This window comes from Cynara cardunculus, assembly GCF_001531365.2.
Source record: "Cynara cardunculus var. scolymus isolate 2C chromosome LG 6, CcrdV1, whole genome shotgun sequence".
Taxonomy (NCBI): domain Eukaryota; kingdom Viridiplantae; phylum Streptophyta; class Magnoliopsida; order Asterales; family Asteraceae; genus Cynara; species Cynara cardunculus.
In genome coordinates, this window is record NC_037533.1 from 8,360,145 (window position 1) to 8,383,988 (window position 23,844).

Sequence of the window (23,844 nt, forward strand, 5' to 3'; positions counted from 1 at the left end):
GGTACAAATTGGTTAAGCATAGGGTACAAATATATTATGCATAATTCTACCAAAATTCTCTTAACCCAATTTGTACGAGTTAACGAAACACGGATATTATATATTACCTCGGGTGATAACCAAGATCCAATTATCACACAATGCACCGGCGATCTTTATGGATCTGATGAATAGGGTTTGCAGACCATACCTGGATAAATTTGTAATCGTCTTCATAGACGACATACTAATTTATTCACGAAGTAAGAAGGATCATGAGCAACACTTAAGAATGATATTAGAACTACTTAGGGACCAGAAATTATACGCAAAATTCTCCAAATGCGAATTCTAGATTCGTGAAGTACAATTTCTTGGTCACGTGGTTAGTGAAAAAGGGATTCAGGTAGATCCTGCAAAGATTGAGGCCATAAAGAAATGGGAAGCCACAAGAACCCCGACGGAAATTCGTCAATTTCTTGGTTTGGCAGGCTACTATCGGCGATTCATCGCGAATTTTTCAAAAATTGCGCAATCACTCACAGCTTTAACTCAAAAAAACAAGAAGTTTGTTTGGGGAGAAAAACAAGAAGAGGCATTAAAGACTCTTAAGAATAAACTATGTAATGCACCTATTTTATCTTTACCAGAAGGTTCGGAAAACTTTGTGGTATATTGTGACGCATCACATCAAGGATTAGGATGCGTACTAATGCAAAAAGATAAGGTCATTGCATATGCCTCAAGGCAACTCAAAGTGCACGAGAAGAACCATACTACACATGACCTAGAATTGGGAGCCATAGTATTTGCACTTAAGATTTGGAGGCACTACCTTTATGGTACCAAGTGCGCTGTGTTCACTGATCACAAAATCCTTCAACACATTCTCAACCAGAAGATGTTAAATATGAGACAAAGAAGATGGGTTGAACTACTTATTGATTATGACTGTGAAATTAAGTATCATCCTGGCAAAGCAAATGTGGTAGCCGATACTCTAAGTAGGAAGGAAAGAGTGAAACCAACAAGTGTGAGGGCTTTGGAAGCAATAGTAAACACAAGTCTAAAGGCACAAATTCTCAAGGATCAAAGAGAAGCATTAAAGAAGGAGAATTTGAAGAATGAGACCCTACACCACATAGAGACTAAGTTTCAACTGAAATCAGATGGAGTGTATTATTTGGGAGACAAGGTTTGGATACCTAAGATTGGCAATCTTAAATCCATAATTTTGGATGAAGCCCATCGATCAAAATACTCAATCCACCCGGGAGCGGATAAAATGTATAAGGATCTTAAGGAACACTACTGGTGGCCTGGAATGAAGAAAGACATTGCAATGTATGTAAGCAAGTGTTTAACTTGTGCAATGGTCAAGGCTGAACACCAAAAACCATCCGGTCTACTTCAACAACCCGAGATTCCCCAATGGAAGTGGGAACAAATATCAATGGATTTCATCACAAAGTTACCCAGAACTGGGAAAGGGCATGATACAATTTGGGTGATTATAGATCGACTGACAAAATCTGCTCATTTTCTACCGATCCGAGAAGATTATAAGATGGAGAAGCTGACTCAGATTTACATAAAGGAAATCATTAGTTGGCATGGAGTACCTATCTTCATTATCTCGGATAGGGACAGTCGATTTACATCAAGATTTTGGCAATCACTTCAAGGAGTGTTGGGTACACGTCTATATCTAAGTACTTCATACCATCCTCAAACGGATGGACAGACGGAAAGAACAATCCAGACACTGGAAGACATGTTACGCGCATGCACCATAGATTTTGGTGGAAGCTGGGATATGCACCTTCCGTTAGTTGAATTTGCATACAACAATAGCTACCATGTCAGTATTCAGTGTGCGCCTTATGAAGCATTATATGGACGCAAATGCAGATCTTTACTCAGTTGGCTAGAAATTGGCGATCGGCAGTTAACTAGACCTGATGTTATCCAAGAGACTACTGACAAGATTGTAACTATCAAGGATCGACTCAAGGCTGCAAGAGATCGCAAGAAAATTTATGCTGATAATCGGAGGAGACCATTAGAGTTTGAAAAAGGAGATAAAGTACTCTTAAAAGTCTCACCATGGAAATGAGTAATGCGTTTTGGAAAAAGTGGTAAATTGGGTCCCCGATATATTGGTCCATTTGAAGTAACTGAGAGAATTGGACCAGTGGCATATAAGTTAAATTTGCCACAAGAATTAAGCGCTATTAATGATACATTTCATGTATCAAACCTCAAAAAGTGTTTAACCGATGAAACACTGGTCATACCATTGGAAGATGTACAAATTAATGATCATCTTCGCTTCGTTGAAAAACCAATAGAAATCATGGATAGAGAAGTCAAGCAGTTGAGGCATGGCAAGATCCCAATTGTAAAATTTCATTGGACTTCGAGGCATGGACCGGAGTACACGTAGGAAAGAGAGGATTTTATGAAAAGCAAGTATCCCCACTTGTTCTAAAACGAGTCTTAAACTAGGATCTGACGAATAAAATTTCGGGACGAAATTCTTCCGGCATGGGGAGACTGTGACATCTGTCATTTTTGGAGCGTTAGGTTAGCACCTTTATAGGGTTTCTATATTTAGAATTATATTATTAGGATTTAGTCATGTTGATTAGAATTCATCTGGCTTAGTTTCCAAAATATAGTTCAGAAAACTTTGTTTTGACGGGTAACTGATAAAGTTAACTTATGTAATGCCAATTATATATAAAAAAATGCTCTAAATATAATAAAGTTGATATTACAAAGTCCAAATTAAAATATAAAAGTCTCATTTGAATGTCCAAATAATCTTACCAAAAATGTGGAACTTTGATTTAATAATGATATTTTTATCAATATTTGATAAAATGTATTTTTGTTATAATTTAAATGGGTTTTATTTTGTTTAAAAGAAAAAAATAAAATTTTATTGTTATGAACTTGGACCTTAAGAGGCCGGCCCTTTTATTCACATTTAAAACACATATAAAAACTCCATTTCTTTTGAAATATTCATTTCCTCTTCCACTCCACCCGAAATCACTCCCCAAAACCCTTCAAATTCCATCATTTTGAAGAACATTCAAAACTTCAAGAAGTTGCAAGCAAAAGGTAAGGGACTAGTGGCTTTATCCTTATTTTTCGATATGATTTATCATGTTCTACACTTTTCTTCTTTCTCCTTTTTATAAACAAACTTTTTGGAGAATCTAAGATGGGAGATTATACATCAATGACATGAAAATGTCCTCAAAATGATGATAATTTATAACCTACAGATATTAGAACTCAAGAAAAGTTGGTAAAAGTGTTTGCATGTGGGTTTTTGTCCATAAAAAAAGTAAGTTTTGAACCTTCTAGTGTTTAAAACAAAACAAGTGTGCAACAACACACTTGACAGTAGGTAAAACCTACTTTGGACCACCATATCTCTCTGGATATTCCTTCAAAATAGTTTATTTTCCATTCAAGAACTTATTTTAATGAGTTATCTTTCTAATGCAACTGGTCTCACTCAAAAATATTAAGTTTTGAGCCTTTTAAGTTCTTGATACAAGATTATGGTGCAAAAAGATTATTGTTGACAGAATCTTGCATGCATTCTAAAACGGTCTTATCTCCTTCAAAACTCAATGAAAATGAGTGATTATTTTTCTAGAAGTTAACCTTATGTGTTAGCTTTAAAATAAAGTTAAAATCACTAAAAAATGATGAGTTTAGACCCCCCAAACGGCCGTTACTCGAAGAGTGTGCAATCTGTCTTGGGGACTGTGTCACTCAAAGTTGTAGGGTAATGATGAGTGCCTTAAACCCATCCAAAATTCTTGATATTTAGGAAAAATATGTTTAACTCATTATTTTTTATGGTATAAAAATTTGGACTCAAAAGAGTTATGGAAGATTCCTTTTGACAGTGATTTGTGAGATCAAAATTCCAGAAACAGAATTTGCATTCTGTCCAAGTGGTAACTCTATGTGCAAAGGACTTTGATTTTAAAATGTATAATTTCGGACTATTTTTAGAGCAAATGATATAAGTATCAACTTTAATTCATAAAAAATCATTGACATTACATAAGATATAATTTGACTTTATCTTTATCGAGACCCGATAGGTAATCTAACTATTGAATTTCAGACTGTTTAGGAAAGTTAGGGCAGACGTATAGTGCTTCAAACGTCATCAAATTCTTGGATATTCATCAGCAAACTTGTGAGTATTCACGGCTCTACTTTTAATGTTTTTTGTTTATTTAAACTGGGGGAAAAGCATGAAGTTATGCAAACTATACTGTTTATTGTAAAACTGTTGGACTTAAGAACTGTTTAGTCAAGATTTGTTGAAGTTATGAAAAATTGACTGTATTGCACTATGGTGTAAATGGTAAATTGATGTACTTGAGACGATATGTTTTAAAAAGTCCCCTCCCGTAAATGCTACTAGTGTTCCCGGGCCGTGGTAATTGTGGATAGCCGCTATTGTGTTGACAGTCCCACCCAAAAACGGGTGCACATTATCTATGTTTAATAGTCTACTCATGTGTGCGAACGGGCCACCGCTGAAGTAGTACTGATACGAACTGTGGTACCTTAGTGAGCGCGGGACATTTTATGGTAGTTCGTAAAATAATGGGGCACATTGGTCAGGAAAGGCTCAGTAGCGTCTCAAGTTTTAAACATCGTTATAGATTTACATTTATCGGGTGCAAGTTTATGTATTAGTTTGCAAGAATTGATTTATGCATTGAAAATAATTTTGTGCATATGAAAATCCGTGAACTCGCCAACTCTTTGTAGTTGACGTTGTTTTATGTTTCATGATTTTCAAGAAATAAGTAAGAAATGAAGTTTTGGAGCATATATGTGACGACACCGATTAAGTTTATTTTGAAACTTTTGTAAAGAATTATTCTATCTCCAACTTGGTTACGGATGTTAAATTCGAATCTTGTAAAAATTGTATGGTGTTATTTAATATTTGTTGCTGTGACTCGCTTACTTGTTTCATCTCGTGTTTCCGCTTTAACGGGGTGTGACACCGACCGCCAAATACATATTTATTTATTTATTTATTTATCTATTTTAATATTAGCAAACCCAATTTTTTTTAACTTATTGGCTATGACCCAAATATATCCCTAAGCCTAACATCTAACATAATCAAAATCGACGACTAAAACCATTAAACCATTGAACATATCGACATATTTGATATTGACGGTCTCCAAATTTTGAAATCTCTCACGAACTCCATCAATCTATTGATCGTTCTAATCCATGGTTTGATTTCGGCGCACGTCATCAAGACATCAACCAAGTGATTCAACCAACTTAGATTTGACTTCTATTTTGTTTGGTCAAGAACTCAAGAGTCAAGACTCAAGAATTGAACCATTGAAGGTTGTGAATTCATGGATTTTGTTACTCAATACTTGCAGTAGAGTTGTAACTTTGTTAATTTGTTTGTTTTCTAATATGTTATATATTTATTTATTTGTACTTTGGATTGTTTCGACTTTATACTCAAGAGCTGTTTAATTATTACATTTATTGGTTTAGATATTTTGTTTTGTTAAAATGGATATTTAATCTGAAATTCTAAATTACATATGTTTTTTAAGTTTAATATTTAAAGTCAATTAAAGGCCCAAACTGCCTAAACCGGTCAGACCAGACTGCTTTTTCGTGGTCTGGTTTGACTGGTCTGGGCACTTAATATCAAACCGCTCGGTTTAAAAATTTTATAAACCGCTATTACGGTTTAGTTTGTGGTTTGAGGGGTTAAACCGCCCAAACCGGACCACGAACACCCCTAAGAGTTATAATCGAAAAAACTGACAATAAGCTACCAAAATACTACTTCAAGTAGCATTTCAATAAGTTAGCTTATATGCATTCACACATGTGCCCAAAAAATAAACTAGTTTTGCCAAACAATGCCTAAATATAAAGAATTCTCAAAAACTTGATGTTAGAAGAGAGAGATGATTATTTTATTCAACTAGAAGGGTATTCACACAATGCAACGAGATACATTTCAATTTTAATGTTTCGTTTTTTTCTCAGTCGATGTTATAATACGGTTTGATGTGGTTTTTGAGAAATCGATAATGTTTTTATTTTTGAATAAATATGAAGATAGATCATAAAAGTTGAAAAAAAATATTGATATTAGTATCAAACTAACTATTTATAATTTATCCTTTTTTTGTGTATTTCTTTAATTCATTTTTTATTTTTGGTTTAATAATATATTTTTTTACAAAGATAATAATTAAGTATTTTGTTATAACTTAATGATTATCCTAATTATATTTTAGATCTTTTATATTTAAAATGAGATGTTTATCCTCTATTTGATTATGTTTATCTACAGTTAGTTACATGAATTCAAACATAAAGTTTTAATAAGTTATACTTATGCACAACCTATTTGTAATCTTGAATTTTAAGTAATATGAATCAATAAACAGTACTTCATGCATAAAAAATGGTTTTTAAGAATTTTTATCAAATGTTTTATAATATAGTATAGATTCTACTAATAAAATTGAGACATTAAAAAGCTTTTTTTATTGTATTTTTATAATAAATTAGATGATATTATAATGATATAATTTATATTAAAAAATTTAAAATAGAAAATCTGATGAATTTAATTTTTTAAATTTATGTTTTAATTCTGTATTTTTTAAAAATTGTTGAGATGATAGAAATAAATCAAAATGGTAAAGTTCCATGGGTTAAGACTGAGTATCTTGCATATGTGTGCACTTCGAACGTACGGAGTGCATCTTGTTTTTCCACCTTGCTGCTACTGACGACGATAACGATGGCGAACTTGAAGGCGGATTCTCCTCTTTGTCGTCGCATCGTCCTATCTTTCCTGGACTTCCTCAATTCTGGTTCACTCCCCTTCTCTGTACCCGACTCTCTTTCTTTATATGCGATCATATATTCTTTCTCTATGTATGTTTATGTATTATTTGGGTGCATGTTCATCGTTATTGCGATACAATTGGAAACAGCGATACTAAGTTATTGATCTTTTTTACGTTTGATCCAATTGTCAGTTTGGGTTTGTCACTTAAGTGAAAGATGTTATTAGGTTTACCATCTTCTGTTGATCGATGATATCTGCGGAGCATTCCATGTTAAGCAGGAAATTAGGGTAATTGGGGTTCGTATTCAATCAAGACCTACATGGTTGTTGAGATGGTATTAATTCAATATTAGGCGGACAAACGTAAGAGTTCGTCTCCCAACAAAGGGAGGGATAAGTCCACATTTTTAGACGGAAATACTACTGGGGAGAAACTGTACTCAGGAGATTTCAGTAGGTATTGCTCTTTCTTGCCAGTGAAACTGAACTTCATGTTTCATTCACTTTGACTGATCGGATTCTTCTGGTTGACTGAGATTTGATTACTTGTTGTCTTGTTTGGAAGTTAAATTTAGGAAATTTCCCACTTTCATCATATAAGTTTTTAGTTTTAGGCTTCTTTATGTCTCATTTTAAAAAACGACAGTTTGCAGACCATGAAACTGGTTTTGTGGAACCAAATATTTAGATCAGTAGGTTACAAGTCTTGATCCCTATTCCAGAAGTGAACATAACCCAAATAAACTTATGGAATTTTCAATTTCTCAGTGGCTCACCACCCCTTAGGATGGCACAAACACTAAAAATGACTTTTACCCACCAATCCACAATGACGGAACCCATTCCTCTCTCTCTCTCTCTTTCCAATTGCTTTCGCTCATCCCTCCCAACCTATGCCTACATCTGTCTCTCCACTGTCTTCACCAATGATGGAGTGCTCGAGAAGTAAAGCTTTGCTCGTTTTGCCCTAGTTTTTCTATGTTCCAATAGCAAATAAAAGAGAAGGATCACAAAGCACCTCTTGACATTTTTTTTTTATTTTCATCTCAGAGTTTTTTTGTGTGGTTAATGAGGTAAAGATTTCCTAAAACATGAACACATGGATTTGGTGGGAGATTTGTTTGTCACTTTCTTTTTGTTGTGTAAGGAATTCAATCATATTAATGAAGAGGCATGCCGCGGATCTTTATGATTAGATTTGATAAGAGTTATGTCTTGGATCTTTATGATTAAATCTGATATCTTTGCTAAGCAGCGTATGGATCTGACATGCACTGACCAAACCCACTAATGGAATACTAGATAACTTGCCATGTAATAGTGAAGTACTTAAGCTTCCCACTACGTGTTCGTACTTCTCAAGATCTTGAAGAGGCTTACCAACTTGAGGAAAAAGTCAACATAGGTCAATTACTAGTTTTCCCTAGTAGTCTGCACTTAGAATGGATATACAAAACTTCCTTTTGTGACTAAAAAGGTATTTGCTGTTGGGATTCTGAGACCTCTATCTTGAAGTCGTTTAAGTTTTGCATAATGAACTTTTGTAGCACCTCAATACATAAGGTTCATTCTTTGTATGAACATTGCCATATGCATAAACCGCCAAGAGAATATATGTATTATGTTGATGTAAATATAAGACGAAATGGTGATTGCCACTCCTAGATAATGGTAATTGTTGAAGAATCTTAGAGAAATGGTGAAACCAAGCATTGAGAGATTGCCAGGCATACTAGAAATGCCCAAGACGACAAACCTTAGAGGCCTCCTCACGAACATCGAACCAATTGGTTGATCCATGCATACCTCTTTGTCAAGCATCCCAATGGGAAAGGAATTATTGGTACCTGATTGTAGGAGATGCCAATGTCTTTTGTATGGGTAGTAACTAGTATGGGAGCATGACATAGTGCCACCAAAGTCTTTTGTATATAGAACACGACCATGACAAAGTTTTGCCTAAGCCCTCATCTCTTTGCTTTAGTTAGGATGGGCTCATGAAGTCCACCTAAGATGATATCCGATGGTGTATGCTCTTTGCTGATGGTGTAGTAGTCTAAAGTATAGATTAAATAAGATCATTTCCTACATCTTTATTTATGTCTATATTTATTTAATGTATACTTTTTTAGCAATATACTTCCCAAAACTGTATATCACATGCTGTGTTTATGCTAAAAAAATTTGTGTGGCTGCTTGCTCTTATTGATAGTTGCACCAAAACCTGTTTTACAGTTGAACCTTCTTCTACTAGTGATGTTGAAAGTCTCGAGGTTGCAAAAGACTGCTTATCAGAGGCTTTCAAGATCGATTCATCGGCTAATCGTAGTGTAGCAAAATCTGATTCTCTGGTCCAGATATTCAGTTCACAAACAGGACACAACGAGATTAAGTCAGATCAGATCCATGAGGAATATCGACCAGATACATCGCATACATCATGCACTAATAATACTGTGGATACTAAAATTCCTGCGACACCAGAATGTCTGGTAATCATGTTATGTCTTCAGCCTATAACCTCACACTATTGTTATGCATTATATGTGCCTGATTTTTGACATCCTCAAGTAAAGATGTTTTAGGTTCACAAATTCATTTAATATTTCATGGTTGCAAACTCACAGTTTTTTAATAAGCTAAGTATTTTGATGTTAGACTTATAAAGTTGGATAGGTTGCTTAATTTTTTTTATTACCCATACATAAATTTTGTTATTACCCATACGTGTTTTGGATTTCTTTTCTCGTCATCACCACCACCACCACCATTGTCACACAAATGCCACTCTTTTAAAAAGTTTGATGGTTCACACCAGCAGTTCAACATTATGACATTCTGATTGTTCACATGAATACATGTGTGGAGAAAAAGGGCAGATAAAAAAAATTCCGACTGTCTATAGACTCTAGAAGCTCACCTCCACCAGAAAACTTTGTGTCTGCTACATATAAGCCTAATCAAGAAAACTATTAGGAAAGATATTGACATAAAATGAATGGATATGTGAGTCATGAACACCAATGTGAACAATACGAATCTAGACAATAGTTGAATCTAAATACTTAATGTTCAACAATAGCACGTAGTCCTATGCATGGTTGCTAAAAGTAGTCAAGGCGGCAAGTCGGTCAAAAAACATTTTTGAGGCAGCGCCTCTGCTGGGTTGGTTGGGTCGTATGCCTCAAACTACTAAGGCAGATCTGAGGCGGTACTAAGACTTTAGGGTTAAAAAATATGCCAAATATACTTACCGATTGTGACCCATTAAAGTGAAACCTCTGCTCCTTGCTTTATCCTTGTGCATGGCCATTGAAGAAGAAAACTTACTACAATGTGTGATTTTTTGTTTTTATATGGTAAGACTATGTACTAGGGATGCGACTTGGGAGGTGCATAAGGGCACTTCGATTTTACATAGCAGGAGTGACTTTTCTTCTTCTCTTGACATTTGTGTCACTTTTTATTGTTTCTTTCTATGTGGGAGGCTTTTAATGTTTCGCTTTATGTGGGAGGCTTTTAATGTTTCTCGTTATGTAGGAGACTTTTATCGTTTATCTAATTTGTTTTTATTAAAAAAATAATTTTTTTAACAATTAATTACCTAAATTAAAGTATTTGAAGACTTCATAACACTATATTTCTAAATATTATTATCAGCTATGTACTACATTTATAATATTATTTTGTTTGTTTCTATTTTCCGCCTTAAGACTTACGCCTCGGACTGCTTCGAGGCTTATGCCTTGCGGAGGGAAAACACCTCGCCTCACGTTTCCGTACTTTAGAACCTTGGTCCTACAATGGGACTTTAAGCTATGAAAAGATGGTTGTGAAGCTCACACCTATATACAACCTATGAAATGCTTAAAAAAGGAAGAGGTCTCAATATGCTATTATTATTCTTTGAAAGTGTAGTTATTTTTTCATTCATGGCCTTTACACCATGAAAGGTGCTAAAGTGCATGTAACACATTCTCAGAATATGATAATTAGGTAAGTGCGATATTTAAGAGAAAGGCCTGAATAAGCCGATAGGATGGATAGCAATAGTGGCAGGAGTCTTGACATTGAGGAACGCAAGCCTGAGACCCTTGAGGAAGATGTGCAGTTGGAGGAAAATTCTGTGATATATCTTTAGAGACTTGAATGAAAATTTCAGTTCCGGTGAAATATTTTTTAAGAACAAAATTGTTCAACTATAACCTTTTTTACACAAATGAGTAGCAACAAAACACAAGTTTAAGGTCGCAAAGTGGATGAAACAAACAACCAAATATTTTTTATGTGACACGAAAAAGTGAGCAAACGCTTGCAAGACAAAATGTAATGCTATGTATCTAAACTATAAATGAGTACTACTTATTGTTATATTAAAGATATACTTGTATGTAAGCAGATGACAAAAAACATTCCTGAGCCAATTATACGCACCAGCGATTCATGCATTATCTCATTTAGATGTGAGGGTAGGTCTAAAATATTTTTAGTATTATCACTACAAAGTATTTTGACCAACATGTTAAATGGAGGTTTACATTGGCACAAAAATATTAGAAGTAAAATTGTATTCTAGGTTATATTTATAAACCCAAAGTGCCTGTGAATAATGTGAGAAAATACTTGAAACCAACAACATATTCCAGAAGATAAGGTCATTTAATAGTGCAATGAACTAAGTTAGGGGGGATGATACACACATGTGCGCTTCTCCTACCGACACAACTTCATAGAAAAACTATAATTTAGATCAAAATTTCAGGCTAGTATTTTAAAGCATGATGTTCCAACCATGGTTGCTAAAAACGGTCGAGGCGAGGCGGTCAAAAAACATTCTTGAGGCGGCGCCTCTGCTAGGTTGGTTGGCTCGTACGCCTCGAACTACTGAGGCGGGTCTGAGGCGGTGCTTAGACTTTAGGGTTAAAAAAATATGCCAAATCAAAGAAAATATACTTATGGATTGATGACCCATTGAAGTGAAACCTCTGCTCCTTGCTTTGTCCTTCTACATGGCCATTGAAGAAGAAAACTTATTGCCATGTGTGATCTCGTTTTTATATAGTAAGACTACGTGCTAGGGATGCGACTTGGGAGGTGCATAAGGACTCTTCGATTTTACGTAGCAGGAGTGACTTTTCTCCGTCTCCTTAATGTATGTGTCACTTTTATTGTTTCTCTTTATGTGGGAGGCTTTTAATGTTTCTCTTTATGTAGGAGGCTTTTAAAGTCTCTTTATGTGAGGCTTTTTTTATTAACCTGGATATCCAATCCGCTATGCGAGCTGACTAATCCCAGGGCGACCACCTGCCTTGCAGATAGCCCGGAGTCACCGCATTTGAACCTCCATGGCCACAAGGGGATTTTTATTCCTCCTTGGATTTGAATTTGGGACCTCTTGGTACTTTTGACCTTTGGAGCCAAGCTCAAACCAATCAGGCGCCACCCTTGTGGTTATGTGAGAGGCTTTTAGTGTTTCTCTTTATTGTTTTTACTAAAAAATAAAATCTTTAACAATTAATTACCTAAATTAAAGTATTTAAAGATTTTATTAGCAGCATTATGATTCTAAATATTATTATCAGCTAAGTATTACATATATAATTTATTTTATTTATTTTTTATTTTCCGCCTCGAGACTTATGCCTCGGACTGCCTTGAGGCTTATGGCTCGCCTCGCCTCGCCTCACGTTTTCGTACTTTAAAACCTTGGTTCCAACCAACATCTCTTACATGCCATTTGACTTTATCGAACACTCATTCAGTAAGCTTTCCTAGAATTATAGCTTATCAACTGGTTGGGGCTTGTCTGTTGGCTGACAATGAACATAGTTATTGTGGTTGAACATTTTTCAACCATGGTTATGGTCGTATGGCCAACACATAAAAGACTAAAAACATAGGAACATATGAAACAAAGGTTAAATGTAAACTAAAAATTACTTGAGTTAATTACACAAAGAATGGGGCATGACAGACAATTCGTGAACCTAGTTGGTGATTGAGTAGAGGGGTTACAATAGAGCCACTATGTTCTTTGCCTCATTTTCTTGGGAATAATTAGATACACTGCACTGGTTGTATGCATTCTCGCACAGGTAAGTACTGCATAAGTAGAGTTATATAAGTTTATCTGCCTAAGGTTTTTGGTGCTGCTTTGATCATCTCTGTTTAATGTATGTATACAGTACAAATATTATCAAGTTATGATGAATATTCAGTTTGCCCTTCTTCATGCTTTACTTCTTATGTAGGATGACATCGGGAGACAGGATACTCGAACCATAGGTAAATCTTGTTTATTTCCCAAATATATATTTTTTAGATGCTAAGATGTATTTTGTCTCCTTATATTGCATTCATATAGACTTGCAAATATGTTATATGTTTTTTCTTGTAATTGAACTTCAGTTTCGATATTTTTTATAGTTACACATTGGTGGACCACTTTTATTGAACAATGACCTTCAAGAAAATAATTTAGGGTAAAATTGAATGGTATGAAGGAAGAAGTAGCCAATATATGTATATTATCTATATATATGTGTGTGTATAATCAAATGAGAACCACACAAAGAGTTGAGAACTGTGAGAACCACTATTCTTGTGTTGTTTTGTATTGTGCAACAATGCATGTGAAAGTACAGTGTTGTTTCACCATGTGAAACAAAAAATACAAAAAAGTGCACATTTAAAAATAATCACATTGTGAATCAACACTACATTTTTCACATGCATTGTTTCATAATGTGAAGCAACATAAGATTACTGGTTCTCATGGTTCTCAATCTTTTTGTGGCTCTTGTTTGATTATTCCCCTATGTATATCATATAATTCACTCTGAGAAGAACAAACCAAAGCTTAATCTCTTTGAATGTATGTGTTTGGCATTATCATACAAGCTCCTTGCTTCTGGTGGGGGGACTTGTATCTACCCTCTTCAGAAAATGAAAATCATTTTCTGTTCGCTAAAGAAAACAATGATGTGAAGCTTGGTACGAAACACTTTATTAGTTAGGTATCATGTGTGTAAAGGACATGATGCTGTGAATTGTGATTATCAAACACTTTGGAGTTCTTGTTGTTTTTAAAACCTTCTACTGACAAATTTTAAAATTTACCCTTTTATAAAAGATGACACATCATTTTTGAAGATCTGATGAATAGCTGTTTTCAATTTGGAAAGAATTTTCAAGCACAAAAACTAACAAGTGTGAGGTGGGAACTTCATGTCATTGAGTTCAAAGAAAGGAGTTGAGAACCTTGGCTCTAGTTTAAATAAAGTGGAAAAACTTCTGAGTTGCTGCTGTAGCATCAGAATTTTTGGTACATTATTTATTTTCTTTAAACCTCTCTGTCTCCTACTCCTTTCTTCATTTTCTCCTACTTTTTGCTTTTAAAGGTGAAATCCTATGGAGAATCTAGTCATTCTCTTGATTTTCAGAGCAATGAAGTGTTGTTTGGGTGGTTGTACAAATCCAAGAGTTAACATCCATGCCATGGTTCAATGCCTTCTTTGGAATAGTATGCTTCCAGGATCTAACATGGATATGTATGAAGCAATTTTCAAGAAAGTAAGCTCCATGCTTCCTATTTATCATCCTTCATATATCTGGAGCAGACCTTTAACAAATAGCACTTAATTTCTCATTAACGTGCTCTTAAAATTAAATGATATTTGTTCACTATGGTTCCAAACATGGACCCTGCATTAGATCTTTTTTTAAATGGAGACTTTGTGTTAGATCTAGCTATTGCTACTCGTTGTCTGGTAAGGTCAGAAAATATCAGATCATCTATCACATCCAATAAATTTGGAAGTGATTGTTCTTTTCTTGCTTTCTTTTCATGTTGCTCTTGTTTTTTTTACCGACTCAGCTTCCAGAGCTGCTGCCATCAATTCTACTATCCACGTGGAGAGGGCTGTCAGGCTCATGTGGCATTATTATTTTTTATATTTTAACTTGTCGGACTTTTTTATCTAGATACTTCCTACATGTTTGGGCAGTTTACCTGACTATGTGGTTATTCTAAAACAGGATAATGCACCCTGAGGGCAAAATTAGAGTACCTCACAGTAAACATCTAATCATTTACAATATACGCTATAGCAGGACAAAGCGCTAGTTTTTGTTTTGTCTTTGACAAAGTATAGTGAAGTGTTCCCTACAGATGATGATCAAATTAACTAACTCAGCACTTTAGGTAGAACGAAGTCTGAAATCTGCATTTCTTAGGCATATAAAGGAAGCCATACGGTAGGATTCAATATAAAGTTGGTGTCATGAATTACTAATCATATTTTTGAAGTTGAGAAGGTCGAAGTATGTCATTGTCAGTCATAATAGTTGCACACTTTTTTTTGTGTCAAAGATCTTACCGTTTCTGAAGGAACTGGAGTTCCATCTCTTTCCAATTTAGAATCATCAAATTATAATAAGATATTTGGTTCCACTCTGCTAGAACTCTGAATCATTCTCTTGAAGCTCATCCTCTTCATCATAAATGATCCGCTTGCCTTCCCAGATTATTTTCTTTTTCTTACGACACGAGAATTAAGTCCGGATTTTAGCTGGTCCGAGAGGATGATCAGCCACACTGGGACTGAGACACAGCCCAGACTCTTACGGGAGGCAGCACCATCGAAGGCTGTTGAAGTGACGGCGGATTCCTCTGCTACATTACAATACCTTGCTCCTTATACAGGAGATAAATTCAACAATCCACATGACTCTTTTATCTGGTATCAGGGGATGCTTGTTTTTGGTGAGCTTCTATATATGTAGACATAGAATTATATCCCCTGATGGTACCCACATCTGGGTTCCATATAACTAGGACTCTCGGAATTGGGACTTGACAATACCTTGAATTGTACCTAAATATCAAGTGTGGACTTTAACAAATTGGATGTCTTTTACTATGAAAGTTTTGGCTCCGAGAATGACCAACTTAGTGCATCTTGTCATTGACAGGTGTACGGGAGGATGAACTTTTTGGTCAGTTTTTTGGCGCCCTTGAAAAAATTCATTATTTTGGGAGTACAGCCAATGGAGATGATGAACAGGCACTGGATAGGACTACACATCTGTTTCACAATGCTTTGATGGTATGATATTAACTTAAAATCTTTTGTCATGCTAATGTTATGTATAAGTTTAGTATCACTAAGATCATGTTTGTGATGTCGGTCTTCTGCTAATTTGGATGAATTACAATGATATTGGTGGTTGCCAATTGTGAATCCTCGAGTCTTGTCCTTGAAGAGTGAATTACCACCTTTGCATGACATCACTACCACATTGACATGTTGCATTGTATCTAGTTTGCATTCCACGCTTCCTGCTTAGATATAATGAGCCGGGTCTTGAGGAAATTCTACAGGTTTATTATTCTTTTACTTTAATGCACTTTATTGCTGTAAGCTACTGTTGTTCCAGTCATATTGTTTGATGCATACTCTTTCTTAGTTGTTGCTGTGCTTTTTCTCCATAATATGCTTTTAACAAGGGGAACACTTCTTTGATACAAGGAAATGAAAAAATCTGGATGTGAGGAAATTGATCTTAAAAACTTGGCTGACACCTTCAAAGTACAAGGTAAGTTTCAGTCAAACCTTGTGAACTTGTGATTATGTCTTACAGTTGCATCTCCATACGGACCATGATCAACATGCTCGCTTTTTGTAAAAGCATTGAAAAAGTTATACTAAAGGCATATTTGTAAGAACTAAGACGGCTAAAGTGTAGTTCAGGACATCAGTAAAAGTGAATTACATCAACTGCATTCAGTGGTGGGTCAATGCTTGGATACTTTAGCTAGATGAATCAGTTGAAACCTTATGATTTGAAAAACCAAACCAAACGGACTGAGTAAATCACGCGCATAGGTAGGTCTGGGGGCTAGGATGTACGCAGACCTTGCCTCTACCCTAAGGGTAGAGCCTATGACTTAATGTCCTAGAAAGATTGTGTGGATCCTTGATGTATTGTGAATTGGTTAAGCGTCCTTGCACCTTTCATAGCAGCTGTTACAAACCTAACTATGGGAATGAATTGACAACTCAGGCTCTACATCGACACCCTCCAACTTTTAAGTCAGAAAGGTCTTGCATTTACTGATTGCAGGAAGCGACGGGCTAGTTGCAAATGAATTATAATAATTGATGATACTGAAGGGTACTTTTATACCAAGTTGGAGTCGTGGAGAAGGTTCACAGAGTCAGTACCTGTATATTTTTAGGGACTTAAAAGAAGTATACATAGCGCAATTATGATGTTTTAACTTGAAAGTTATGAAATTTAATAATCATGATCAGAGAGGAGAGACCTGATGTGGTATTATCTTTGCCGTATTATGTTTTGCGTTGTTCTTCTTCTCGTTTACTGTATGGTAAGATATGTTCTCTCCTGATCTTTCTGAAGTATATAATATTTATATACGGAAAAATTGAACTCACACACAGTCCTCACCTTTGGTGAGGCTTGAACCCTTGACCTCTAGGAAGGTTGGGTTACTACGTACCGCTAGGCCATAGGCCCTTTGGTCTCTCCTGATATTTTTGTATTGTTACTGTTAGTCATATATGGTCACTGAATCTTTATGTCCTCATTTAATGAGTAGTTGTACTTAGTATTCTTTTTCTTCATGTAGGTAACAAAGCTATGCAATCAAAGATATATTCCGAGGCAATTGAGCTTTACACGATTGCTATAGCACTTCGTGATGATAATGCTGTTTATTATTGCAACAGGTGACTTGTTTACTCAAATAATTGGAGTTTACAGAGTAATTTGGGATTATGAAGCCTGAATTACTTTTGTGTACTGCTTTTCGACATTGTTAACACTTTAAAAGTTGAATTTTTAACTACCTTAAGGTGTTTGGGTACTTATTCTATACTCGGACGGATTCTATATTCCTCTCTTCTCTCCATCTCTTTCCACAAGGTTATGGTTTAATGTTCATCATTTCTCTTTATTGAGATGGTTTAACTGTATAAGTTAAGGGTTACAATCAACCATTGGTAACTGTTATGAGTCATGTATTGCCTTTAGCTACATGGAAGGCTGCAAGTTTTTTCTTCTTCTAGGAGCCTAGATATTACAAGCATGATTAAAAACCAAACCAAATGAATTCAATATATCCCACTCAAAAGTAGGGTCTGGGCTGTTTCCATGAGGACCCTTGGCTTGTAAAAAATGTGAACGAAAAGGTAAGAAATAGTAAGCAACAGAAAAAGAAAAAAGTAGGCATAGAGAAGTTAAAGGAAAAACACACATCCCTCTATTTTTCGTTGGATTCACGCTTGCTACAGGTCCTACACCTAGTCTATTATTCTACCTCTCCAAAAACATCTATTAGAGGTCATGTCCTCGGAATTGTTAAGTTGCAATGTCCATCTTCAGCTGCTCATCTCATGTCCTCCTTGGTCTGCCCCTCCTTGCCCCCTCACTGGTGCCGCCATTGATCTCTGTGAACATGTCTAAACCACCACAATCTTTCTTCTCTCAATTTATTCGTGACAGGCACAACTCCCAACTCCGCCTGATACCTTGTTCAGTGTCCTGTCTAACACGGTTCAACCACAGTCCATCTAAGCATCCTCATTTCTGCAACTTCCTATCATGGGCCTTGTCGTCCAACAATCCGACCCATACAACATAGGTGGTCTAATGGCTACCCTTCAGTTTTAGTGGGGCCTTCTTGTCATGCAACACCCCCGTGGCAGCTCTCCTCTTTAGCTACCATGCCTTTATGCGACGCGTTACATCATCCTTGACCTTTCCCTCTATCTGAATCATAGAGCGTAAATACTTGAAGCTGTCCTTTTGGGGTACCATTTGACTTCTCCATCATCAGTTCATTCCCCTGTAAACCGGACCATATGTATTCTGTCTTAGAGCAACTAATACTCAAGCCTCGTGTTTCCAAAACCACCCTCCACTTTGTGGACCTCTATCTTCGACCCCGCTACAAGAAGAATGTCGTGAACGAATAACATATGACATGGAACACTCAACTGGATCCCTCGTGTGTATGTCCTTACAAGCATGATTACGGATGGCTTAAATCACATCTTACTAGACACAAGTGAAGAGTTTTTGAACTCATATTACTTTGCTTCTATAGTTAACTAGATCTTGGAGGTGGATATGAGCTTTGGCTGAAGACAAAAATTATGTATCACTGTATTTGTTTATTTCCTGTTACATATGCAGTAAATAGGCATGATAGTTAACATGAGGGTTGTCTGCTGGATTTTTTTCAGAAGTAAAGAGCCATGGAAGTTTGGTTGATTGATGAAGGACATATATGATGATGAAAGATTAAATAAAATGTAGAACATCTGCCCGTCTGTCCATCTTATTCCTGTATACCATATATGACAACAAAAGTCATCAGTCCATTACTTTTCATTTTCCTTTGCTGCTAACATGCTCTTACTGGTCTGTAGAAAAAGAGTGGGGAAACATATGGCTAATGAAAAATGCTATGACGGGTATCTACTTTTAGAAAGTTGAACTTTTAAACCAAATCACCAAACCCATATTTACATCTAAACATCATGAAATGACACATCTTTGCCAAAATCAGGATTCAATTTCGAGTATCACATATCCCCCCCCCCCCCCAAAAAAAAAAAATTTAATCTGCCCCTAGAGTTGTGCAACATCAGCAGTAACTTTACTATCGGCATGTCTAAAAAGCACAACTGTGCTGTTTCGGTTCTCGAACTTTTACCAATACCAATTTTCTAGGGGTACATCTCATCTCGAATAACCCCCTGGATCCCATGAATGATCATCATCAGGTTTACCATGATTCAAGTTGTATTGACATCTTATGTTAATTTTGAGACTGCAACCTTTGTTTCTTCCTATTTACATGCACTTTTTGCTGCAAATTTTACAGTCTTCTTGTTCGTTTGATTTAACTTTGGTGGACTTACCAGGGCGGCTGCTTACACCCAGACCAAGCAGTATACAGAAGCAACCTGTGACTGCCATCAAGCCATTGCAATTGACCCAAACTACAGCAAGGCTTACAGTCGTCTAGGATTTACTTATTATGCTCAAGGGAACTACAGGGATGCCATTGCTAAAGGATTTATGAAAGGTTTGTACATATTCATGTTCTGATTTATAAATTATAACATCAAAAACAACATTTTTCTCTATTAGTTTATATTATCCCACCTATGAATTAAAATTTTACTAGACAAGAAATATCGTCAAAACTATTTCTGATGCATAAGGTACTGAACTGAGCGCCAGGAAACTGGTTTTTGTGAAAGCTAAATGATTTATTTGGAAGGTGTCAATAACTATACACCATATAATACTGAGAATACCTCTATATAGGCTTGGAAAGACAGCTCGAGGACCCAAGGGCCCATGAACTAAGCACTAACTGGAATTAACTAACAATAGACCCCAAATCCCAATTATCAAAGAATTACACATGTTTCCTCTAGTTGGAGGTCTTTTGAGATGGATGATCAACATGTTCAAAGGACGAATCGGTAACAACTGAAAGAAATAAACTAGCATAGAAATAAAACTCAAGCACCCTAATAATACATCCCAATTGTTAGCTCAGTTAACGAATCAAACATTTGCACAATTCGTTTCTTTTCCACTTATTTTTTCACAATTACATTCCTTTTTCAGCACCTGAATACTTGCTAGAAACAAATAGGCTTGAAGGTATTACCGTACTACGCTGCAGGAGCAACCATCCATGCTTTTTAGGGGGTTTCATCCCGGCATGCCCATCTCTGATATAAATCCATAATTTCGTATCGTAACCACTTGAATCTAGGAAAAATAATTAGATTCTACTATTGTCATAGGATCAGCATACAAACTTGTTCACCTATCTATCTTTATTATTTTGGCTTTCATGCAGCCTTGCAGTTGGATCCAAATAATGAATCGATAAGAGGAAATATTCAGGTTAGTTAATCTTTGTGTTGGCTTTCTCTTGTCGCTTTTTGCATATGTTTTTGTGCCTTATTTCATTCTTCTTGTATGATATATTTCACCATTCTCATATGAGCTTTATTTCACTGTCAATATATATAGGCGGCTGAGCAGAAACTCAAAGAAGAGCAACAAAGAGCTCAACGTGGTCAGGTATTCTTCTATGCTTTCTGAAAAATAAGCAATTGCATATTGAGAAACATGAGGAGACGTGTCTTTCTGTTGTTGCTTGTTATGTGTGCTTGATGAGAATATGGGACATGTATGATATAAGAGGGGTTGGATGAGAAAAAATTGGTTTTAATGGGGAAGTATAACCATGGTGAGTTAGCGGTAGCCGGTAAGTAGGTGGGAAATCCATATCTGGGGACCCAAGTTGAATATAGGCACCAACCACGATTTTTCTCCCCCATGATGGCCGTGGGACCAGTGCAGTGGGGAACTGGGAGTGCTCAAAGAGGGTAGCATATACTTCTATAAATTTATTTATGTGGCTTACTGGATAAACCTTCCAAGTCTCTATTACGACATAAAGATAATATATAGAGTACATAGGAGGCCGGGGACCCAATCATGATGAAACCCAATTATGAAACATACGGACAATATTACAATCATAATGACCTAATCAACCTTATATTTAATGATACTTACTCAAGGTTAACTGATATTGTATATAATCTGATTCCCATCATTACCTACTTACACAATCATATAGAAGGGAAAAAGTTAGGAAAATAGACCTGATATCTTTGCAAAGTTCCCACTTATAGTATTAAATCTTTAGGATGTGTTTGGTACGTAGACGAGACTGGACAGAACTGGACGGAATGGGACTAGAGGGGAAAGAGTGAGGTAGGTGGTGAAAGAATTTTGGAAGGTTTTAGGGTCTTAATTTGACATGGGTAGTTTAGTAATTTACCAACTCTTGTCTCATTTCCCATATTTTTATTCCATCTATTTTGGTGCATTTTTGTCCCACTTAGGTTCTATCTTGTCCCGATCTAATGTCGTGACAAGCTTTTGTACTGTCCATCCCCACGTACCAAACACACCCTAAAGATTTACCTTTCTTAAGAAGTATACCATATTTATATACGACAAAACTCGCACACACCTCACCAAAAGGTGAGGCTTGAACCCTTGACCTCTTACTCTTAGGAGGTTGAGATCTACTTGTGACCCAGATATTAAAGATTTACTTTTATTGGTAATGGTTGGTGTTGCTTTTATTTGGTATCAGAGTTCAGGTTCAGGAAGTCATTCAAATCAAGAGCATTCTGGTGGTGGATCAAGGAGCCATGCCTCTGTTCCACCTTTCACATCCATGCCATTCAACGTGAATGGTCATCCGTTTGACTTCGGGAGCATGCTAAGGGACATGGGTCAGGGAAGGCCTGGTGGTAGCAGCAACCCTACAGATGAGCCCGGACCAAGAATAGGAGTTAACGTCGGAGATCAAGTGCCAGAGGAGTTTTATGGGACTATAAGATCAGTGATGCAGATGTTCTCTGATGGAACAGCAGCACCACATGTTAATTCACAAAACAACTCGAATGGAAACTAAACAACCGACCTTTGTGTCGAATCTTGGTTTCTTTGTTCAAAACTTGTTAAAAGTAGGTTTTAATTGTTGCATATTTGGTGTAATGGCTGGTGTCTCTAATCTTTGCTTGCATTTAGTATATTTTACAGTCAGTACTATAAAAATACAGGGAACCACACATTTAAAGGAGTATGATACCCGTTTATCTGAGTCCTCTTTGACATTAATACAGTCTTTTTTTGAAGTATATAATATTTTTATGTACAACAAATGAATTCACTCACCGTTTATAAGCTTTGGTGATATTTGAACTCTTTACCCACCCAAGCCACTTGATACTTGTAGGTGAGACCATGGAATGTCAACCTTATGGGTAGCAATAATGGTTAAGACTTCTCCTTTGGTGAGATTATAAAATACATATTTTTAAACAAGTTTCAAAAATGTTAAAATTGTAAATTATGCTCTACAAGTTTTTCTTAATATTATTATATTAATGAATAATTTATATATTTTTTTGAATTAATTTAATATATTTATTAAATAATATGTAAAATCAATTTTTTGGAAAGTACAATGTTGTAATAAGAAATGATGGATCAGCTATATGTTACAACTGGATATCTTACATGGACAATGACATGACATGAAAAACCAGATAACTCGTGTCATGTCATCTTATTTCAAATTAATGATTACGTATTGCTATAATAGATAAAATTTTCAAGGTACAAAATCCTAACAAAAAATAATTTAAAAATAAACCATAATAAATAAATTTATGAAAATACATTGTTATCCCATCATGTATTTTGCTCTTTATATTATTGTTATTGGTATATTAACTACATTTTAATAATATTATTATTTAATATTAATTATATTTTAATAATATTAAATATTTATTATTAGAGCCACTAGGTCAATTATTGATCATTATGGTCATACATACCCTCTTAAACAAGTATCAAGTCTACTGAAAGGCATAAATCCAGGAGCAAACATGTTTCAATCTAAATGATATCATTACTTCTAAATGAAACTTTTAGAAGGAAAAAGAAAACTCTATTTAATTCCATAAATTCAATAATCATATTAATTGGAGTGATGAGTTGGGTTCACGTGAAATCAAAGGTTTTTAGTGAGACTCATGAGACCAATTTATGTTCATTGATCAACTTTATAAGCTAATGATCTAATGGTCTAAAATTATACGGTGACAAATTTGTGATTATTGAGAAGTCTCGTGGTAATTTTGTGATTATGAATGTTCAGATTGTAGATCTAATCCAAAGGTTGAGAATTGATCTTACGAGTCTCACGAAAAACCATTGATCTCAGTCTCACATGATCCCAAGTCTTGGAGTAATAATCAATTTTATAAGATTTTTTTCTAAAATTGATGCAGTGTTGTTGTCTTAACATTCAACTAGTT

The 23,844-nt window shown here is 35.5% G+C and overlaps 1 protein-coding gene across 1 annotated transcript; it reads left to right on the forward strand.

The window, feature by feature from the left end:
• The first annotated feature begins 6,763 nt into the window (after positions 1 to 6,763).
• LOC112514286 (small glutamine-rich tetratricopeptide repeat-containing protein) lies at positions 6,764 to 22,509 on the forward strand. Its single transcript, XM_025120652.1, has 10 exons — positions 6,764 to 6,902; positions 9,116 to 9,372; positions 13,132 to 13,165; positions 15,854 to 15,987; positions 16,411 to 16,477; positions 17,532 to 17,631; positions 19,834 to 19,997; positions 20,790 to 20,836; positions 20,966 to 21,016; positions 22,107 to 22,509. The coding sequence occupies exons 1-10, from the start codon at positions 6,830 to 6,832 to the stop codon at positions 22,428 to 22,430; spliced, it is 1,251 nt and encodes a 416-aa protein (XP_024976420.1). The 5' UTR covers positions 6,764 to 6,829; the 3' UTR covers positions 22,431 to 22,509.
• Positions 22,510 to 23,844: the final 1,335 nt, after the last annotated feature.

Coding starts and splice junctions, on each gene's coding strand:
- LOC112514286 (XM_025120652.1), top strand. CDS start 6,830: ATGGCGAACTTGAAGGCGGATTCTCCTCTTTGTCGTCGCATCGTCCTA. Junction 9,373..13,131: donor CTGCGACACCAGAATGTCTG/GTAATCATGTTA, acceptor CTTCTTATGTAG/GATGACATCGGGAGACAGGA. Junction 19,998..20,789: donor TGCTAAAGGATTTATGAAAG/GTTTGTACATAT, acceptor GCTTTCATGCAG/CCTTGCAGTTGGATCCAAAT.